The sequence below is a fragment of the Blennius ocellaris genome (genome assembly GCF_963422515.1).
Source record: "Blennius ocellaris genome assembly, chromosome: 5".
Classification (NCBI taxonomy): domain Eukaryota; kingdom Metazoa; phylum Chordata; class Actinopteri; order Blenniiformes; family Blenniidae; genus Blennius; species Blennius ocellaris.
Genome location: NC_137654.1, coordinates 29,469,726 through 29,489,347, shown reverse-complemented (window position 1 = coordinate 29,489,347; position 19,622 = coordinate 29,469,726). Strand labels below are relative to the sequence as shown.

At 44.8% G+C, this 19,622-nt stretch overlaps 2 protein-coding genes across 2 annotated transcripts; both read right to left on the bottom strand.

Annotated features, from left to right (window-relative positions):
• Window positions 1-579: 579 nt before the first annotated feature.
• acvrl1 (activin A receptor like type 1) lies at window positions 580-11,097 on the bottom strand. The gene is made up of 10 exons (XM_080497399.1): window positions 10,377-11,097; window positions 5,712-5,783; window positions 4,227-4,454; window positions 3,386-3,591; window positions 3,199-3,298; window positions 2,957-3,103; window positions 2,507-2,782; window positions 2,189-2,386; window positions 1,517-1,647; window positions 580-1,369 (listed from the first exon to the last, which is right to left on the bottom strand). The coding sequence occupies exons 2-10, from the start codon at window positions 5,779-5,781 to the stop codon at window positions 1,223-1,225; spliced, it is 1,503 nt and encodes a 500-aa protein (XP_080353525.1). The 5' UTR covers window positions 5,782-5,783; window positions 10,377-11,097; the 3' UTR covers window positions 580-1,222.
• Window positions 11,098-14,375: 3,278 nt separating this feature from the next.
• ankrd33aa (ankyrin repeat domain 33Aa) lies at window positions 14,376-19,344 on the bottom strand (the record flags this gene model as incomplete). Its single annotated transcript, XM_080497423.1, has 5 exons — window positions 19,246-19,344; window positions 17,377-17,695; window positions 17,145-17,274; window positions 15,906-16,046; window positions 14,376-15,202 (listed from the first exon to the last, which is right to left on the bottom strand). The coding sequence occupies exons 2-5, from the start codon at window positions 17,632-17,634 to the stop codon at window positions 14,376-14,378; spliced, it is 1,356 nt and encodes a 451-aa protein (XP_080353549.1). The 5' UTR covers window positions 17,635-17,695; window positions 19,246-19,344.
• Window positions 19,345-19,622: the final 278 nt, after the last annotated feature.

The window sequence follows — 19,622 nt, the reverse complement described above, 5'->3', positions numbered from 1 at the left end:
AATAATCATTGAAATTGGAGATTTGTTTTTCACCAATTCAATTAACACCACAATCGCAAGACACTTTTTCCACACGAGCAAGCTGGAAGGAAAAATAGGTTTTCTGTTGTTTTGGAAATAGAAAGCGAGAAACAAGCAAGTTGTAATCAGAGTACATGCAAACAGGTCCATCATACATTCTGTTAAAATGCATATAATATATATATATATAAGGTGGGTTCATCATGAATAATTTCATTTATCTGGTTGAAAACATAAATATCTGTTAAATGTCTAACTAAGGTTCGTTTAAAATATAGATTTTTTTCTAATTGATAGTCTCAATTAGAGACTACAATTAACTGTATTTAAGTAGTATAAAACATAATGTCTTTAATTGATTAAATACTCAAGTTTTATAATAATTGTGAGAGTGCGGTGCAAATTAAAGAGCAACAGCCTTTAGTCCCATTTGTTTATGATCTGACGACCCCTGCTGGCCGAAGTTGGAGTTGCAACAAAACACGCAACACGTTGAAAAATACAGCCCCTTTATTCAAGATATAAATCAATACATGAATCTTTGTATATTCTACTACCGACCAGAGTGATTGTGATGGTACATTTTAGGTTTAAAAGAGAAGTAGAAAAATAATTTGAAAAAGCTGTGTGATAAAAAAAAAAAAAAAAAAGTCGAATAATAGACAACAATATAGCCTTTTGAAATATATTTACAATGGTGCGGCATGAAATTATAAAAAAAAACAAAAAAAAACACACATTCAGTGCTGTTACAATATGTACAACTAATAAACTCAATGTGCAGATAATAAATGCTTTACATTTACTTAAGTAGAGAAATTGATTTAGATTATCGACATTGTGGCCAAAATAACAATTGAACTCCCTTTTTATAATAAAGATGAGAAATCCTCAAATTGCTTTCTAAAAAGTGCCATAGAAACGCCAGATCAACACTTTCATTACCAAGTCATAACAACAACAAGAAGAACAACAACAACAAATATTTCTGGCAAAAAAAACCTGAACTTTGTCCCGGGGAAACATAAAACATTGAGGGTGCAAGAGAGTGGCTCTAAACGTCACGTGGTTTGAATATAATGTCGTTACTGTGTGAGTCTGTAGCTGAAAACATGTTCAGGACGTGCAACTCGTTCTGTTGTGACGCTGTGGTTTAAATTTTTTTTTATTTTATATTTGTTTTTTATTGTGAGCGAGAATCTTAAATGTCCCGCTTGAGTTTCTCGACGCTGAAGTCGCTGTCATGGTCCAGTTTGGAGAGGGTCTTCCTCACCCGCAGGGCTGTGAGGCGGGCCGGGGGATTCTGGTACCAGCACTCCTTCATGATCTTTACAATGGCTGACAGTATCTGGAAACAAAAAAACAATACAAATGATGACTTTTGTTCACAATTGGACGGTTCTTGTTCTTCGTCCCACCCTCCCCCCGCTACTATATAAAACTCCCACTTGTGTGCATTTGTGTATTTCTTCTATTGTCCATGCTGTCGGCCTACCGGGTGGGAGGGAAGCCTGTTGTGCAGACTGGGCCTTTGCTGATCCACACACACCACCTTCTTCATCTCCTCGAAGCTGGGATCCGTCGGCACCAGGTCGAAAAAGGGAGGACGGTACTCTTCCACGATTCCTGAAGGAGTTAAAAAAAAAAAGAAGAGTTGTGCAAAAAAAAAAAAAAAAAAAAAAAACTCCATAGTCGGCAGGAAAGTGCAGAAACGTAACGTTACACGTGGTGAAATCTCGTCGCACACAAAGCCTGAAATAGCGACACATGGAGACTGAGATAAGCAGCAGTGGGAGTTTTGCAAAGTATGTCCGACTAAACAAGAGAGCTGAGAGAGATATCAATTCCCTCGTGAATCTGAAAGTCCCATCGAGTCTGACACACGCACACACACACACACAGAGTTCAGAATGCGTGCCCATGCACAAATTGTGGCGTCTGGACTGTGTAGAAGCGAGTGCTGACACCAGATAAGACTGTTTATAATTACAGCAGAACTAATCACGAGAGGATAGCCGAGACAGACACAGTCTAGAAAAACACTGGGCCGCTGAGAGACACGGGGGCCTCTGATGTCTGTAAACGCCGGCGGAGCCTCGCCGGGCGCAAAAGGCGGCGGATTAAAACCCAGGAGATCCGTTTTTTTTTTCGCGCTCCGTCGTCTCACCGTTGACGACGGTCCTGCGGCTGATTTCCCAGAAGACCAGGCCCAGGGCCCAGATGTCCGTCTGCTTGTAGGACTCGAAGACGTCCATGCGGATGGTCTCGTCCAGCACTTCGGGCGCCATGTAGCGCTTGGTGCCCACCCGGGGGTTGTTGCCCACGTCCAGGTAGTCGTGGGACTGCGAGTGAATCACGGCCAGGCCTGAGAGGAGGGAGGGAGCGCAACACTTTCATTTAAAAACCAAAAAAAACCCAACACAAATCCGCCACAATCAGCCTGATTCGCCCGTCGTAACTGGCAACTTCGTCCCGAGTCACCAACCCAGGTCGGCGATGCAGCACTGGCCGTTCCGCTTCACCAGGATGTTGCGGCTCTTCAGGTCGCGGTGGGCGATGGCCGGCTTCTCCTGCGAGCTGACGATCTCGGTGTGGAGGTGGACGAGGCCGCAGGCCACGGACAGACACATCCTCAGGCAGCTCTCGGGATCCAGGCTGCTGTACTGCAGGAAGTCGTAGAGCGAGCCCAGCTCGTGGAAGTGGGTGACCAGCCACAGCTGGGTGCTGGAGTTCTTGGAAGTCATGTCGGAGGCGATGAAGCCTGAATCGCAGAGCGGGAGGCGTTATATATCGAAATTGTGTGTTTCTGTTGCACTTTTGCTTAAAACCTGAGTTAAAGCTTGAGTTTGTTGAATGGCGGCGCCTCGTTTACTTTTTATTTTGGGATTGTTTACATGCATTGTGACAATATGTCTGCCGCCTGGGCGCTTCATACCCAGGATGTTGTCATGTCGCAGCTGCACGGTGTTGTAGATCTCGGTCTCTCTGAACCAGGACTGCTCGTCTCTGGAGGAGAAAATCTTGACAGCGATGCTCTCCCCCATCCACGTCCCCCTCCACACCTCTCCATACCGGCCTTTCCCTGGGAAAACAATCTAACTATTATACAAATAATGCCCAAATTTATAAAAAAAGAAAAAAAGAAAAGAGAGAATCTGCGGCGGGAGGGAGACTGACCGACACACTCGACAAGAGAGATTTGCCTTGCCATGGTCCTCTGAACCAGGTAGGGAAGCCCGGTCCCACTGCCCGACGTACAAAACTCATCAAAGATGTCCTGGAGGAGGACAAAGACACGTTTAATCCACGCGGCTCATCCACGAGGGGATTCTCGTCTCTCGGTGCCCCAACGCGTGCGTCTCACTCCGTATGTGGGCTCGTCTCCACTCGGGACCTTGGGCATCATGGTGTCGTGGTCCTCGGCGTCTTTCCGTTTCCATGGCGACCGCCGGAGACGCAGGAACGCCGCGAGGCCGCACGCGCAGGCGGTCACGAACAGGAGCACCAGGGCCACGGCGACCCACAGCTCCGGGCGAGGCGGTCCCGGGGGCGCGGCGGTCGGCCTCCCGTCTGGAAACGCAAAAACCGGATTTGGGGAGAATAAGTGGAGGGTTCGACACGTTCGGTGTATTGGAGACTTCAAACCTGGTCGCGTGTTAAATGAGGATGAGCGACGAGCTTATCGTCATCATCAGTGTCAGAAAGTAACAATAGCAATTTACTAACCGACCACCAGGGGGAGCCAGTGACTGTCTGCAGCCTTCTGACCTGCCTGCTTTAAGGTCAGACAGAAACTGAACACGATGAAAATTACAGCTTTGCTTTTATTTTAAAGAACATTTCAGGCAGGTCAGGTTCAAATAAGGAAAAACGGACTTTCTTCTTGTTATAACCATTCAATATCTGTCTCTCTTCTTTTTTTTTTCAAAATTAGCACGCGGGTGGCGGTTGCCTGGTTCCCATGTTGTATGGACTCCATGCTTGTGGGCCAGTAAAGACAACAATTGTTTTTCCACACAACAATCTGTATAGATGTGTTCAAATAATGCCGTTTAAATTGCCATTACAAGATAAAACATGCAGATAAAATACAATAACCTGCGGCTCTATTAATTCTGAAAAAAAATCCAATGTTCAGTGACCTGAATAAATTACATTTCCCCAAACGCTCCTTCTCCAACGTGACATTCCCGACATACACTGACCGATGTGGGGTGGCGGCGTGACCAAGGCGTTGCACTTGTGCTCCCTGCAGCAGCGGACGAAGAAGCGCTCGAAGGAAGTGAAGCACTGCTCCCGGTAGACGTCCCGGAGGAAACAGCCGCGCTCCTCCTCGCCGTGCACCCAGGTGTAGAAGCAGTAGTCTCCTCTGCAGGTCCCGTTCTCACACGTGCCCTTGCTGTTCTCACACGTACAAAGCAGCTTCCCGTCATCTGAAGAAGAAAATAAGCAATAAGTGCCCCTTTGGAAGGAAATTCACAGATTTTCTTGGCTTTGCAAGGATAAATGAACTAAAGTTAACTACTTGGTCGAGGCGACCGGAGAGAGAAATGTTCACTCGTTTCCCGAAGAGCTGTTTGTGCCATAAACCACCTCAGTGGGCCGTACAATTAACACGGTGCCATAATAACTTTTCAATTTAAACTTTAAGATTGAACTTTGTTGAATATACACGAGGAAAATGTCTATATTTTCACAAAACCATTCCACTTTAACAAGAAGATGACTACAATCTCAACATTTTAACGAAACCTTCTGGTTGAAAATGACCAAAAATCTTCTCCTATAGCCGTTAACATTATTCATGTTTTCACAAACTCACCCAGACAGCGTGGCCTTGAGGCTAACGCTAGTCTGATAGCTGCCATGAGGCAGCATCACTGATCTCTCAGCTCTGGCTTCAGTGTCGTGTCCACTGCTCTTAAGAGATGTTTAATAGTTTAATTTCTCCCACGCAGGCATTATGTCTGACACCCCCTGCTTTAGAACACACTGAATCTGTGAATGAATACCAGGAAAATTGAAAGTACAGACACTTAAATGTCTGACTTATCGACTGTGAAGGTGTGATTATCTTGATGAGAGCATATTCATTACTCCACCGCCCACTATCTCCGCAAACCGCTTTAATTTTTTGCGTCAGAGTTAAGAAAATCCCGTGTTTTGGAAGTGAAGGCCGACTGAAGGGACGGATGCGGCGGCTCAAAACGTAGTTACAGCAGAGCCCATGCATCTGAAATAACCTGTTAAAGACCTAGAAACCCGTGAAGTGGCCGTAAACAATCCCCGAGAAAAGACTATGATTCATATGTAGAACAGTTTAGCTGGTGCTCGTTGAGTCTGACTCTTTGTTTCCATGTCAGACGGGCGGTGATACGCCCGCCTTGTCCGGACACGTTTCAGGGAAGCTGCTACTTAAGTCTGTTGAAAAGCGTGAGCCTGAACCAACCACACAATGTCGTCTACCCCCCCCCCCCCTTAGGGAACCAGAGCAAATCTCCAGAGGCTGCGTCCTCAATGGAATTCTGCAGTAATAATGTTAAAGCAATGTGTGTCTGGGTTGGTCAGGCTTCCGGGTTCCTCCATGTTCAAGGTCAAGGCTGCATCATGGGGGGGGGGGGGTGGATTGTGGGGGGGGGGGCTTTAATTCACTACAACACAGCAGCTCATTTTCTGCATGACTGACTCACCCGCTCCAACAGCAGAAATCCACAGGAAGACTCCGGCCAGCGCGGCGGCGAGCAGAGCAGAACGTCCCATCTCTGAGAAACAGGAGGGAAAATAATTAATAGCAGCCGCATGTAATCGCGCGGCGGTAATACTGTTAGCGCTGCTCCTTTATTAGGAGCTGCCGTGGCGAAGAACGCCGTCGATTCAATTTTTCAATTTGCTGGTGCTGCGGGGAGAACGGTGCCATTTCTCCGACTGGTTCCACTGCGAACTTGAGTGGAATTTTGACGGCGGGTCGCTTTAATGGCAGTGTCTGGGAGTCTGAAGCTTTTTGGACTCGGAGGAGGCGGAGGAAGCCGTGAGGTCAAAAAACAACAGTCGGCGGGCCCAGCCTGTCTGCCTGTGTTGTAATTGCGTTGGGTGGGAAAAGAAGGGGGCTTAGGGGAAGCGGGCTGTAACAGCACTCCAGAGTGTTTGTGTGTGTGTGTGTGTGTGTGTGTGTGTGTGTGTGTGTGTGTGTGTGTGTGTGTGTGTGTGTGTGTGTGTGTGTGTGTGTGTGTGTGTGTGTGTGTGTGTGTGTGTGCTCAAGACTGTGTGTGGCGCTGTGCTGCCCCGGCTCCAGGCCCGCAGACTCCTCCGCTACCCTGCCTGCAGAGTAAATATTGATGGCTGTGCTTCCTGCCATTGAGCGGCCCCGCCCGGCTCGCCGGCGAGTCTCAGGTCTGCTCATTGTTTCAGGGCCGAGCGGCCGAGAGTCACGCCAGTCGAGCCGCCACTTGTGCCGCGTCTAATCAAAGAAAAGAGCCGAGGAAAAACAGGCCCAAACATTTCAGCGGAGCACTTTTAACCAACAGATAGGACACGGGATTAGAAAACTGGGCTTTGTTGTCGAACGGACAATGCTAATGCTTTCGTTTTTCGCCACTTTCGACACGACTGTTTGATCTCTCACCTCGCGAACGGATTATTTTAGAGTCAAAGCTGAAGTTAGAGCTGGGTTAAAAATGGCAGGTTCTCTTTTCTCTTAAATCTTATTTAAATTGTAAAGGGATTTCACAGTGTTGTACATGACTGGCCATAAACTTCACAGGTTTGGACAGTGTCCTTTTCTACTGGTGAAACATTAATTAACTTTGAGGATAGCATCCTTTGTGCAGCTATTTTATTACGTACTGCAATAAAATGTATTTCCTCAAAGATTGTATTGGTTTGTACTGTAAACACAGTTAAAAATAAAGTAAAAACAGGTAAATGCGGTTAAATAATACAAAGAAAATCAACATTTTGGCTTTAAAAAAAGCCTGCACAGGACTTTTCTGTCAGGATTTGCTGGTAAAACGCAGAAAAATGAAAATGTTCACTAAGCTATAGTCTTTTTCTGACTTTATCTGATTTCCACACAGGATTCCAACTCATTCTGAGAGATTCAACTCACAAAAACCTTTTAACAGTCTCCTTTACTTTACCATTTCAACCTTTACGTGTAAAACTGCGGTCGGCAAAAAACTTTGAACTTTGATTAAAAAAAAAGATGTTGATCTCCTGCAAATCACAGGAAACAAAAAAAACCCCCCACAAGTTTCACAACACAATTTTCTGTTAGGCTATAACATTGCTGCATTTTCAGCAAGAGATACACTAAAGCTTTGCAATGAATCGTGATTTATTCTGGAAGTGAAGGATTGTTAATGTCTGTCTTGAGCTGTGGGGAAACAAGCTCATTTTAATCTCATTTTAAGGAATATGGGTTTAAGAAGAAAACAACACAATTTGAAATATGATGGTATTTCTTTCATTTTAGCACTGAGTTTAGAAGTGCTGGTTATTATCTCTGTACGTAGGTTGGTCACCTTTAAAAAAAAAAAAGACAAAGATAAACAAAAGAGCAGATCGGAGTGGTGGTTAACATTCTCCACCGTTCTAGTCGGTGTTCTTCCTCTCACAACTCCAAAACATGCATTGGAGGTTATCTGGCAACCCTAAACATAGACACAAATATGCACTGAGCGTCTCAAACTGCTGCATTTTTTTCAATTTATGGTCATTTTTCTTCCCTCTGTGAGCAACGGACACAGAACTCACACAATTTTAACAAAAGAAAATCAAAACAACAAAAGATCTGACTGAAATGAAAGTGTCGTTCTTGTGAAAGAAGTTCATTTCTCACCCCTGAACTTCACACATGTGGCAGTGAAACTTGCACGTCAGCACAAAAGCACGGATATCCTTCTTTAGTTTTGATGCACCTGGCTCCATATATATAGATATATATATATGTGTGTGTGAAAAAACAGGAAACTTTACTCGTTTCATTTATGGCATCAATTGTTCCTGAAGAGCAGATAAACAGGTCGCAGATCAGATTCGTCTTAAGAACTCAATCGAACATGCGGGACGATCAGATAAGACGGGTTTATTTCTATTCCTTGGAGCTATTCTATCTTTAGACCGCCTCCTATCTCGGCCCGGCGGATGAGAAGCCGCTCCGCTTCGGACGCACCGAAACCACAAAGCCGCATTCTACCAAAGAGCAAAAGAGCACTTCCTGAATTATGCAGGCTTGCATGTCGACGGCGGTGAAATCTGCAAGGACCAGTGGAAAAAAAAATTAAGCATAAACACAACTCCACCCACAGAGTGAACTTATCCTCAGAGGAGAGGACTGTGTCTCATTTCCCCCAAACTATCATTTTATGATCCGCGGGGTCCCGGCAGGCCGGGCAGAGCGGTAATCAGGTCTTCCATCTGTGGCGGCCTGACTCTGTGCTCCCACCATACTTCCTCCCTCCTGTTTGTCTCCATTCTGTCCATAGCTACACCCGCGTGACTCACGAGGGGGAGGAAAGGTCCATTCTCATCTCTTCCTCTCATCTACAGGGCTTCGACTTGTAAGGGGGGGGGGTACGGTGCCGTCGTAGTGTCACCGACTCCCGATCAAATAAATCTGAGATTCTTCTCACAGAAAAGGCCTGGCGGGCTTTTACGGGCCGCCGAGACGCCCTGCATGCTCTCACACGCACGCCTCGCAACGAAAGCTCGACTGCAGGAGGACAAAAAACACACCAAAAAAAAAAAACGATGCACTTCAGACATGCTGTTCTCACGAGCTGGCGTTCGCTTCAAAGGGGGTGAAAAAAAAACAACAAAGCAAAACAAGAAGAACAAGAAGAAAGAAGAAAGACAAGCAGTGACACAAACGTGATGAAGCAAGAAGACCTGAGAAGCACCAACATGACCTCCATGTGGGTGTGGGGGGGTGGATGGGGGGGGGGGGGGGGGGGGGTTTAGATTCACAAGATATGGAGCCACTTTACCAGGCAACTATCATGATTCTGAACGTCGCCATAAGAAATGAACTTTTCACCCCAACATATTTCGCCTCTGGTTACAAAGTACATGCCAGCGGTTGAGGAAATACTCGACTCTTTTGTTTGACTGAAAGTAACCACACGGAAAGAGACGGGGGAAAAGAATTCACATTCACGAAGAAGAAATAACCCGTTTAGAAAGACCAGAGTTATTGACGTTAATGAAACTACAGCTGAATAAATCGTCTAATAAGTGACTTTGCAGCTCAGTAAAATACAATTTTTTTTGTAAAGTGTGAAATATAAATGGTTGAGGTAACAAACATGCCCTGAATAGTGCTTCCATTTAGTTTTATACAGGAAGCTTCTTCTAAAGCGTTGTAATACAACTGCTGCTGACATCTAGGATTCTATATTTTCTTCTCGGGGCACTTGCACACAGTTTTTGAAGAAACTCTGCAGAAAAATGTCTGAAAATGAATCACAGATCTTTTGTGGATAAGGTTTTGGCAAAATAAAACCAACCCTGTATATTCCTGTAACCTCCAAAAGACTTGCAGGGGTGATTCATTTATCTAAAAAGAGACAGAAATTCAACTCAAATATGGGAATATCTATTATTTAAAAGTGAGCAATCCTGTTCTGTATCTCTCTGGTCTTTTGTAGTGATTTTATTTGCATGTTGTTTTTTTTTTAGGAAAATGCTGATTCAAATGTGATCTTAGAAAAGCTTTCAGCCCAGATGGAAAAATATTGACGCACAAGCAAAAACTTCATATGAACAAAACTACCAGCTTCTAAAAAAACAACAACATATTTATCTGATTCTGAAATTCTAGATTACCTTTCACTGAAGGGCCACATGTGGCTCCTGGAAACTCTACTGTTTATATCCAATATATTTATCCATGACATTGACAGAATGGGTTGTAAAATAAGTTTGAGGCATGTTGTTGTGTAAATTGACGATATGAGTGGGACTTTTACCCCCCAAGTTTTTATACAAGACTGTAAATGGTGACGATACAAACATGCTGTATAAACGTTAATAACTAGAAACTATGACGCTCCACATGCTGCATACAAGAAGCTCTATACACAATAAGACAAGGGGTCAAAGCCACACAGTCCATTCTCGTTAAAACTTAGAATAAAATGAAATATGTCGAGTTTGGACACAGTTTAATGTGATTTCTTTAGTTCACGTTGGTCTCGTGACACCTGTTCACATCTGGAAACACGTGGACTGATGGAGCTGTCACAGGAAACGAACTGAGCTCCCTCAAATGTACCAGTCAGACAAATTTAATATTCAATTTACAACAATACAAAAAGAGAAAAAAGTGTCTTAATCCTAGTTGTTGTTGTTGTTTTTACCTGTTTGTTAACGTGGCAGATCCAAGCACCTCAAGCCACCCATAGCAAGGACAGGTCCGAGTTTCCCTCCGAGGGCAGAGGCAAATAAAGTTAAAAAAAACAAAACAAAACAAAACAAACAAACAAACAAACAAAAACGAGCTCAAACCACAGCTGGTTTCGTTTTAAGAAGAGCGAATCAGATGAGTTACAGATGTTGGATCCTGCGAGAGATCACATCCTTCAAGTCCTGGCCAGAAGCCGTTTGATAGAGAGAGAGAAAAAAAAGTTTCTCCACAAGTTTTAAAAGTCTAAAAGCTGAAAGTGAGAGGAGGATAAAGCGCGTCGGAGCCGCGTCTCTATCTCATCTCGGTGCCAAATCTGCGCTGATAATCCACGACGAGAAGAAGAAGAACCGAGGGGGTGGTCGGCCCTGGAAGCGGGGTCCTTCCGCTTTTTCACGACTCCACAAGTCCCCTCACAAGTCCTCTCACACGTCCTCTCGTGCGGAGAAGTCCTCTCTCAGGTCCTCACCCAGTGCGCTGTGCGCGCTGCGTGCGCTCCTGATTTAAAGGAGAGATTGCAGATGTTCTACCAGCGTTGCGTTTTTCCCTTTTCTTTTTCTTTTTTTTCTTCCTTTTTTCTCGTCCCACCCCTTATTGTCCCGCAGAGGGTCTGCTCGGCCTGGAATGTGTTCTCATAGCGGTTTTCCTGTTGCTTTGGCGAAACCTCTCATTTTCCTTTTCCCCTGCGGACTCGCGTCGGACAGGAATGCGCTCTGAAACACCCCCATCAGCGTACAAACAACACCAACAAACAACTTTCTTCTTTAGTTATCTAACCAGTCTTCTTCTTTTTAATGCTTTGAGATGCTGAGTTGCTAAACTCTCTTTAAACCGTTCCCTGTTTGGTTTGTTTAATTTTAGTCCCCAATCCCCCCCCACACAAAAAAGGAGAGAAAAAAAACAAGAGTATAAAGGAATAAAAATAAAAATAAATTGCAAGGCGTTTTCTACTTGAAAAATCTGTATTTAATACTTTAAAAGCCGCATTTTATTCCACTTGGTGGCAGCAGAAACAACACCAACGTGCTATACACTGGTGGATGAGGGCTCTGTAACACACCTGATGCTGACAGCCTGATAACCACACACTCATCGCAATACATCGATCCAATTTTTGCATTTACAACACAGCCATGTCATGGCACGTTCACAGATTGTCGTTTTAAAACCATCAATTTAATTCAGTCACTGCAGACGACATGGAATCGAGGAGGCAGGACACACTGCAGGAGATAAACAGCTTATAATGTTGGTGGTCAGTGCAGTCGATGTCTTACAGTGATCTGAACCTCGAACATTTTTAAAATAAGAACGTGTTGAAGTCACGCTGGACTGTGGCTTCTGACGTCAGCATGAAATCGTGTTGTGTTTTGCAAATGATCCATAAAGGCAAAAGAGCTTGAGTTGAATGTGATCTAACACCGACTGTCTGATCAAGTATTTTCACCTGTGTAAAAAAAACCCCAACTAACAAAAACAACAATCAATAACTACAAACTTAAACTCGACTCAATATTGACATTAGGATCAGGTCTAGTTACGGGAAGATGTATGGATTTAGTCCATTTGTGAAAGTGTGAAAGTGGATAAAGCCGAGTCGCTCGATTAAAGTAACCCTGAATGCAGGATGAACCATTTCCCCCCCACAGTTAATCACCACAGAAGAATTCCCGCTGCGTTTCGTGTTTGGTGGGGTTTTTATTCTGGTGAAACTCCCACCAGAATCATCCAGCATGCACATTCACACAATGTACATTCTGAGAGCTGTCGTGTTTCCTTTACGTCTGCAAGAACATTTCACGCAGCGATTAGCTCCGCTGCCTTACAGGGAAAAAATAAATAAAATTAAAGGTTGAGCGAGACGCATCCTCTCGACGCCTGCGTCGGTTTTCTGGATTCTTGGCAGTCTTAAAACACGCTTTGTGATCATAAATTGGTCGCCTGTTTACCTGTTCATTGGATTATGGAAATGTTGAATTATAGCTTTTTCCGTTTCGTCACTCAGTGTTATTCACTTCAGGCGGTCAGAGGTCACATTTATCATTATGACCCCATGACCAATGAAGAAAACTCATTTTTGAAAGGACCAACGACTTAATGATTTATCTTTAATTTTTAGTGGTCACTGTTAATTCTCCACACCCTCAGAGACTGAGGGGAACACACTGCCGCTTGTGTGTGCTGTGGAACGTTCCACCAGGGGGAACCGGCCTGAGTGACAACACTTCATCCGGTGGCGCCGGAGAGCGACGTCCTGGTGTCTGCAATATAAATTCCACCCTCCTTCGCTCTCAGGCCTTGTGATCTCAGCGCTTTGGCAAACGGCTGCAGACACAGCTGGAAGCTCTCACGTCAGCTGTCACGGAGAAAGCGGAGCAAATTGTTCCTTTTAAAAAATAAAAATCAGCACTTATTTATTCTCCTCCTCCTCCTCCTCACTAATCTCTGCGATTCAGAGAACCACGCAGTCCCGTTCCCTTGGGGATCGTCCCTGAGAAGCCTCTTTGTTGTGCAATCTAATAGAGTGATGTGATATTACATTTTGTTGTTTTTTTTAAACGCAACCCAGCGATAAAGAGAGAACTTGGCTTGTCTTAATGAGCTCTGATACTGTTGCACAGTGATTCCCCCCCCCGCGCGCGGGACGACATGAGATCCAGCACGTGAAGCCAACATGTGGAGGAGCAAATCTTACTCATACTTCATTCTCAGTATATCCGTGGTATCGTCTTGCTGTAGTAAGATATACGAGTATTGCTGGGATACATGTCTGAGCTATTCACTGAGACCTCAACTTAGCAAAGGTCAAAATCGACAAGACTAAAAATATGATCTTGCAATTATCACGAATGAGCAGGAAATAAAAAAAAAAAAAAAGACTCAGTCACTTCCTGCTGGGAACATGCTGTACACACACCTGAGCCGACCGGATCGTTCTCAAAGACGTCAAAATAGCCACTTTGATTTGTTGCTGCCACAAATAAAAGCAAAATTGTTACGTAATGATATTTTTCCCCCGGTAGATTAAGGGATTACACCTCAAAGCTCCGGGGCCACCTCGTGCCACGGCGGAGAGCGCATTACTGGCACGCCTTAAGTAGCTCAAAGTAACTGCATCTTGAAAAGAGTAATCAAGGTACGATGCCAGACGAGTGTAATCAGCAGGTAAAGACTTTTCACACGTGTCGCATGTACGCAGGGAAAAACATAACCGAGACGTTTTAACAAAAAATGTTTTCTTTAAAATCGTCTCTCGTGGGCACGCCGATACTCACTGGTGAGATCCAGCCTACTTCTAATCAATAAAAACAAACTATCACGTTTATTCCAAGCTTGCATACAAACACTTTTTTATTTCTCGTCACCATTGATATCGACGCAGAAGACCTCAGTTTTCTGTGTCGTTCTGTTTCCCTTTAAAAAAAAGGAAAAACGATAGAACTGGAAATGGAAACTTCTTTTCTTGATGACCTCGTACATTTTTAACAGTTTTAGCTGTAACATGAAGACATTGATGGAAGGCATCTGATTACATAGATTATATTACGTTCACAGTACCGGCTAGTGGATGTTTCGTGCTTTTCAGCACCATGACGGAACCCTACTTTCAAGTTGTTCACGAAACTGTTATTAACATTAAATAGAAACGAAAGGAAGAAATGACGTTTGCGATCCGTGCATCTCCATTAGAAACAGCTGTGCTCCGACGCGCCACCGTGATTCTACGACCAATACCCTGAGTCATTTTCAGCTCTTCAAAATGCCGAAAATCCATCCAGTCACTTGCGTTTTCTCACGTTCGCACCGAAGACGAGGCTAAAAATCCACGCAGTTGCTCTCCTCCAGAAGTGTTTCACAACTCCTTTGTGTCCCGATAAAACCGACTCCAGAGCGAGTTCATCTTTCAGACGTTATCAGAGCGAAAGTCTCCGCGGAAAAAAAACAAACCGCTGGCTCATTTTTTGCTCGATGAGCGTTTGGACGATTTGTTTTTCTTCTCTTGCTCTTTTTCCTTCTCCTGCTGCTGTTTCTTCTCCCTCTTCTTCTCCTCCTTGGCCTCCTTGTATTTCCAGACGGGCGGCTCCAGGTAGCCCTTTTGCCTTTTCTTCTTCTTCTCCTTCTTCGGGGTGGCCTCCCCTGACTTGGTCACCTCGATCTTGGGGATGCAGCCCGACGGGAAGATGCTGTTCCTGTGCGCCATGCTGCGGGGGATGAAGCTCCTCATGCCGCCCGCCGCCGCGCTGTCCCTGCGCTGCGAGTCCTGGCAGCAGGAGGTCAGCGACACGGAGGTGGCCGACAGCGCGGTGGGGGACGGCGAGGTGACGGAGCCGTCGCCGTGGGACACCGTGCTCTCCTCCAAGTCCTTCTTGTTGTGCTTTTCCAGCAGCTCGGGCACGGCGAGACGCCGCTTGCCGATTTCCGGGGGGCTGCTGGGACAGAAGGGACGGCAAGCGGTGGCTACCAGGGGGCTGTGCATGCTCGTGGTGATCCGGACCATGTGGTCGAAGACCCCGTTGTCTTCGGGGTCGTGTGGGAAGGTGAACGAAACGCTGTCTTTTAAGCGTTGCCGCAGCTTCTGGCTGGCTGTCTTCGCGGCGGTGGCCTTGGCTACGAAGTGCTTCAGGTCAGGCCACTCGGGGACGTAGGTCTCGCAGAACTGCTCAGCTACGGGACGACTCTGCAGGCGGCGGAGTCTGCTCAGAGTCTCAAAGCGGCCGGTCTTAAGAACCCAGTCCTTCAGACCTCTCCCCTGGACCAAGTCCATCGCGTTGATGTCTGCACCTGCATCGCAAAGACGAGAGAGGACGACGTCAGTTCTATCCGGAAGACACGCATCATAAAAGAATTCCCTCTCAGCTCTTTATATTAACCAGACCATGAAGCCACATCTCAGTCTATGTGCTGCGTTAATCCTTCAGAAACAGATCAGACTCTTTCTCGGCATTGAGGAATATGATATCGACTGCAGTGAGAGGAAAGCAGAAAGTCCAGAGTCCAGAAAATTCACTCTTCAGCATAAATTGCTACAATAATTCACTACAACCTATTATTTGAGAATGAAAGTCATATCTACTTAATATAACTAAACCACCTGAACAATAGAGTCTTCAAAAACAAATATTTGACCTCATAATAATGAGCTACACACATCAATGAATGCAGAATCAAGCTGTAAAGGCAGTTTTTTTTTTTAATGTAATTGAACTTTAAATAGGGTCCAAATGTGATTATTTTTATAGCGTTGTTGCAATTGTGTCTTGTACTCTTTAGACTGGACTTATCCCTGCAGAGAGTATCCAGATTAGTTCACCACACACATGTCCTAATTTACCCTGTATATCACATGTGAGTCCCTCTTATAAGTTTTGACGAACCGTCTCTCACACGTCACCCAGGAGCTTTGTGACCTCGCTGTGTAGATTTACCACGTCAATGTGAATATTTCAGATTAGAATGAGTTAGAAATGTGGAGTTACAAACTTACCGTGCATGAGCAGAGAGCAGACACACTCTTCTCTGCCCTGCAGGCCCGCCTTGATCAGGGCCGTGAAACCACGCGGGTCCCTGATTTCCGTGTCCACGCCATGGAAGTAGTTAAGGATGTAGTTTAGGATGACATTGAAACCTGGATGGTAAAATTCACATTCAGAAATTGATGCTTCAAATAATGGTTCCACGAAGCTTACACAAACTTATTAAATAATTTAATGTAAATTATTTTCTTTTTTATATCTTGTGGTTCACTTCCTGGTAAATAAACCATGATGAATTTAAATGAAAAAAAAGTCTGAAGTCATAGAGTTTAAACAATGAAGACATTCTCATTTACGTTCTTGTATGTTTGATATATGGAGAAAAAAAATAAACAACATCAAAGTTTGTTTAAAGCCTGTTTAAAGGTCAGTAGAAATACAATACAGCCGCAAAATTCACAACAAAATAACAAAAAGACACAAACGCAAAGGCCACAGCAGAAGTGCACAGAGGTCACAAGAACAGGCTTTGTTTCCGGGGGACAATATTTTCTGACGGACTGTTTTGATTCCGGGAGACTTTAATGAAAAGTAAGTAAAACACTGCAGCTCAATGATTGTGACTAATGTCGCTATTTGTTTTCAGGAATCGGCAATGTTGGTCACTGTTATAATATTATATATGTGATCCGCCGTTCGTTGTTTGGTTCCGTGAAAAAATATTGTCCCCCGGAAACAATGCCTCTTCTTCCGACGGCTGCCCACTTCCATTGTGGCTTTTTCTTCTGTTGCTTTGCGGCTAAATGATTATCCAAAAGAGGTAAAACTCCTATGAATGGCTGAGTGGTCTGAAAATAGCACTAAAGAAGCTCAAACAGCTAAACCAGCTGAAATGATTAAAAACCCTTAAAACAACAATCAGAAACGTGAAAAGCCAAAAACTGTTGGAATATCTAAAACAATTCTGAAAACCTAAAACAGCTAATTCTACTTAAATAACCAAAAGAAAAGCAAATGCATTTCTCCCCTTCTGAATTACAGCAAAAAAAAAAAAAAAAGCCCTAAATGCATCATCGTATACATTTTTTTTTGTCTATGTAGCAAAACTGTTTTCTTCTGTTCTTACTTTTGCAGCTCCAGCAGATTTTACTGAATGGTAAGTGACAAAAATGACTCATTTGGTGCTAAAGGTTGCAGACCGTAGCTCTAGTAACTGAGAGATTGTGTAGTGCGCATATCGACAGACACACCTGCCTGGGCAGCAATCATGAGGGCAGTGTTTCCGTCATTGTCTTGGTGGTTGATGTCTAAAAATGGACACGTGTGCAGCAGGAAGATGATGTCGACGTAGCCTTTCCCCACTGCCAGCATCAGGCCGTTCTGATGGAGACAAATAACATCACACTCATTCGTCTCTGTAATGCAGCCACGTGCTATTTTGAGTGTCAGAGTGAGAAAATGACGCAATGTAACGTAGCCCACCTTAGCGTTGATGTCCAGCTCCATGACCTCCTCCTTGGTAACTCCTCTCTCCAGGATGCTTTTCAGGGCGATGGCGTCGTTCCTGGCGCAGGCCTCGTACAGCGTTTTCGGCGGGTCTGTATATCTCGCGTCGCCTTCGTAGTCGGGCAGCACCGAGTCGTCAGAGAGCACGCTCCCCGAGTCGGAGTCGTCCAGGAGGATCTCCGAGTCGTCTGACGGGCCCCTGCCCAGGTGGGGGTCGTCCTTCGCTGTCGCCATTGAAACCCCTCGTTCTCGGGACCACGCCTGGGAGTCAGGACGGCGGCGGGGCACCTACATCCTACCCAGAAACACGTGTCTGTCGTTATTTTACGAGCGTACGACCTTTCTGTCTGTGTTTCGTTGACACTTTTCTTTCACCAGGTTCAATCCAGAGTGAGTTGAAGGGACTTGAGTGTTTGGAACGTCAGAATGTGCGTCCTCCTCAGGTGCTGTGTGAACAAACGGATTTTTGGAGGGAGCGCTCTCATCCGAACGATAATTTCAGGCAGTTTCAGACACACAAAAAAGTGCTTTGCATTTCTCTAAACAGACACTTTGCTGACTGGTTAGGTTTCTCATTAAGTAGTGTGCTTTTACACATACGGGTTGGCAACAATGACAGTATGTGATATTTGATGAACTGGAGCCGTCACAATAAGCGCTTCACACTGGATAAGCCCTCACTGCATGAGAATAACGCCTCTTTGGAAAACGTTGCCATTCAGCTGTTTCCGTATTGATCAGGGATGATTTTCCAGGCATCAGCGTGTGCTGATGATTGTATTTCCGTGACGACTTTGCCGGCTGTAGAAAACTGATCCCGTGAAAAGTCATTGTGGAGGAAGGCGTGATGCCTAAAGAGGATGAGGAGCTTTACTTCTCCTCGGCTGTCGTGTGGCTGATTCGTCGGTCTCTGGTTCACAAGACGGATTGTCAGATACTTTTTTGACATCGTCGAATCGCAGCCTCAACGCATTAACCCTTTAAGAGCGTGTGTGTGTCTGAACGAACTGGACGACTGAAGCATGAAATGCATTGACTTCCTTATCGACAAAGACGTAACAATATAAATGGAGCGGCTGGTTGAAGGCATTGTAGGAGTGTTGTCATTTAAAAAGACCATATGGACCCTGGAGCAGTGGGAGGCCTCTGTCATGGTGACCTAACAGAAGTGTCACACTGCGTTTGCATTACAAGTGTCCTTTGGAATTCAACAGTTTACAATGAGTGTTTTTGTCTCTCTCAAATTTTTTAAAAAGAAGCTATAAAAAACCTCAATGTCATGGATGTGCGTTCATGTGCATGTATGCGTTAAGACCTGCAGGGAGGGATTCTAATGATGTTTGGTCCTCCCAGTGAGCGATCGAGGGTTTTCCCTCAAATATTTGTGTCGGCCTCCACATTAAGCACACGTCCTTGCAGTCAACCGTTTGCAAAGAATTAGCTCCGCGCCTGCTGACAATCACACTAATTCTAAAGTTATTAGGGTGGCGGTATCTTTTAAGTAAGCTCTTGTTGAATGCGGGCTTGAAGCGCTCAAGTCCCCCTAATCCCGCAAGCATATATTAGAATCTCGACATTGTGTTGTGCAGAAGAATGAAGATCACCGTCGGACAAATATTTCCCCTTTCTTGTCTCTGTTCCTCTTTTCCTGCGCAAACATAGAAGGTTCCTACTTTGGCTCCTCGATCACAATCTGCACTTTCTGCTGAGCTGCAGATTGCCGTCCGGCTTCGCTCCGTTCTATCAGTTTGACTTTTCTTCAAGTGCAGATGCAGTGAGAATGAAGTAGTTTGTGCCAAAAACAAAAGTGAAAAATAGAAGAAATATCAATAGTTGAACTCTCACCCTAAACCAATCCCGCCATGCTTTAGTCCTCTTCTTTTTTCTTTTTCCTTTTTGTCTTGGGAGTTAAAGCATCCTCTTTTAAAGTACTTCCAGTCTTCCTGTTGCTGCTTCGTAGGTACTGGTAAAGTTTCCCAAACTCCCTCCAGCTCTAAACTTCCCCCCTCCTGTCATTTCTCCTGCTGTCCATCTAAATTGCCTCATCAGCCGCGTCCCAACATAGACTCTGCCGTCCTAAATCAGGCAACGTGCTCTCTTCCTCTCATCCTGATTACAGAAGATTTAAGGATTAAGAGAAAGAAGGAGGCAGCGGCCAACCTTGCTCTTCTTACTGTCTGCTAAGTTGGCCTCTTCTCTCCTTTTCTTCTCTTTCTCAGTCG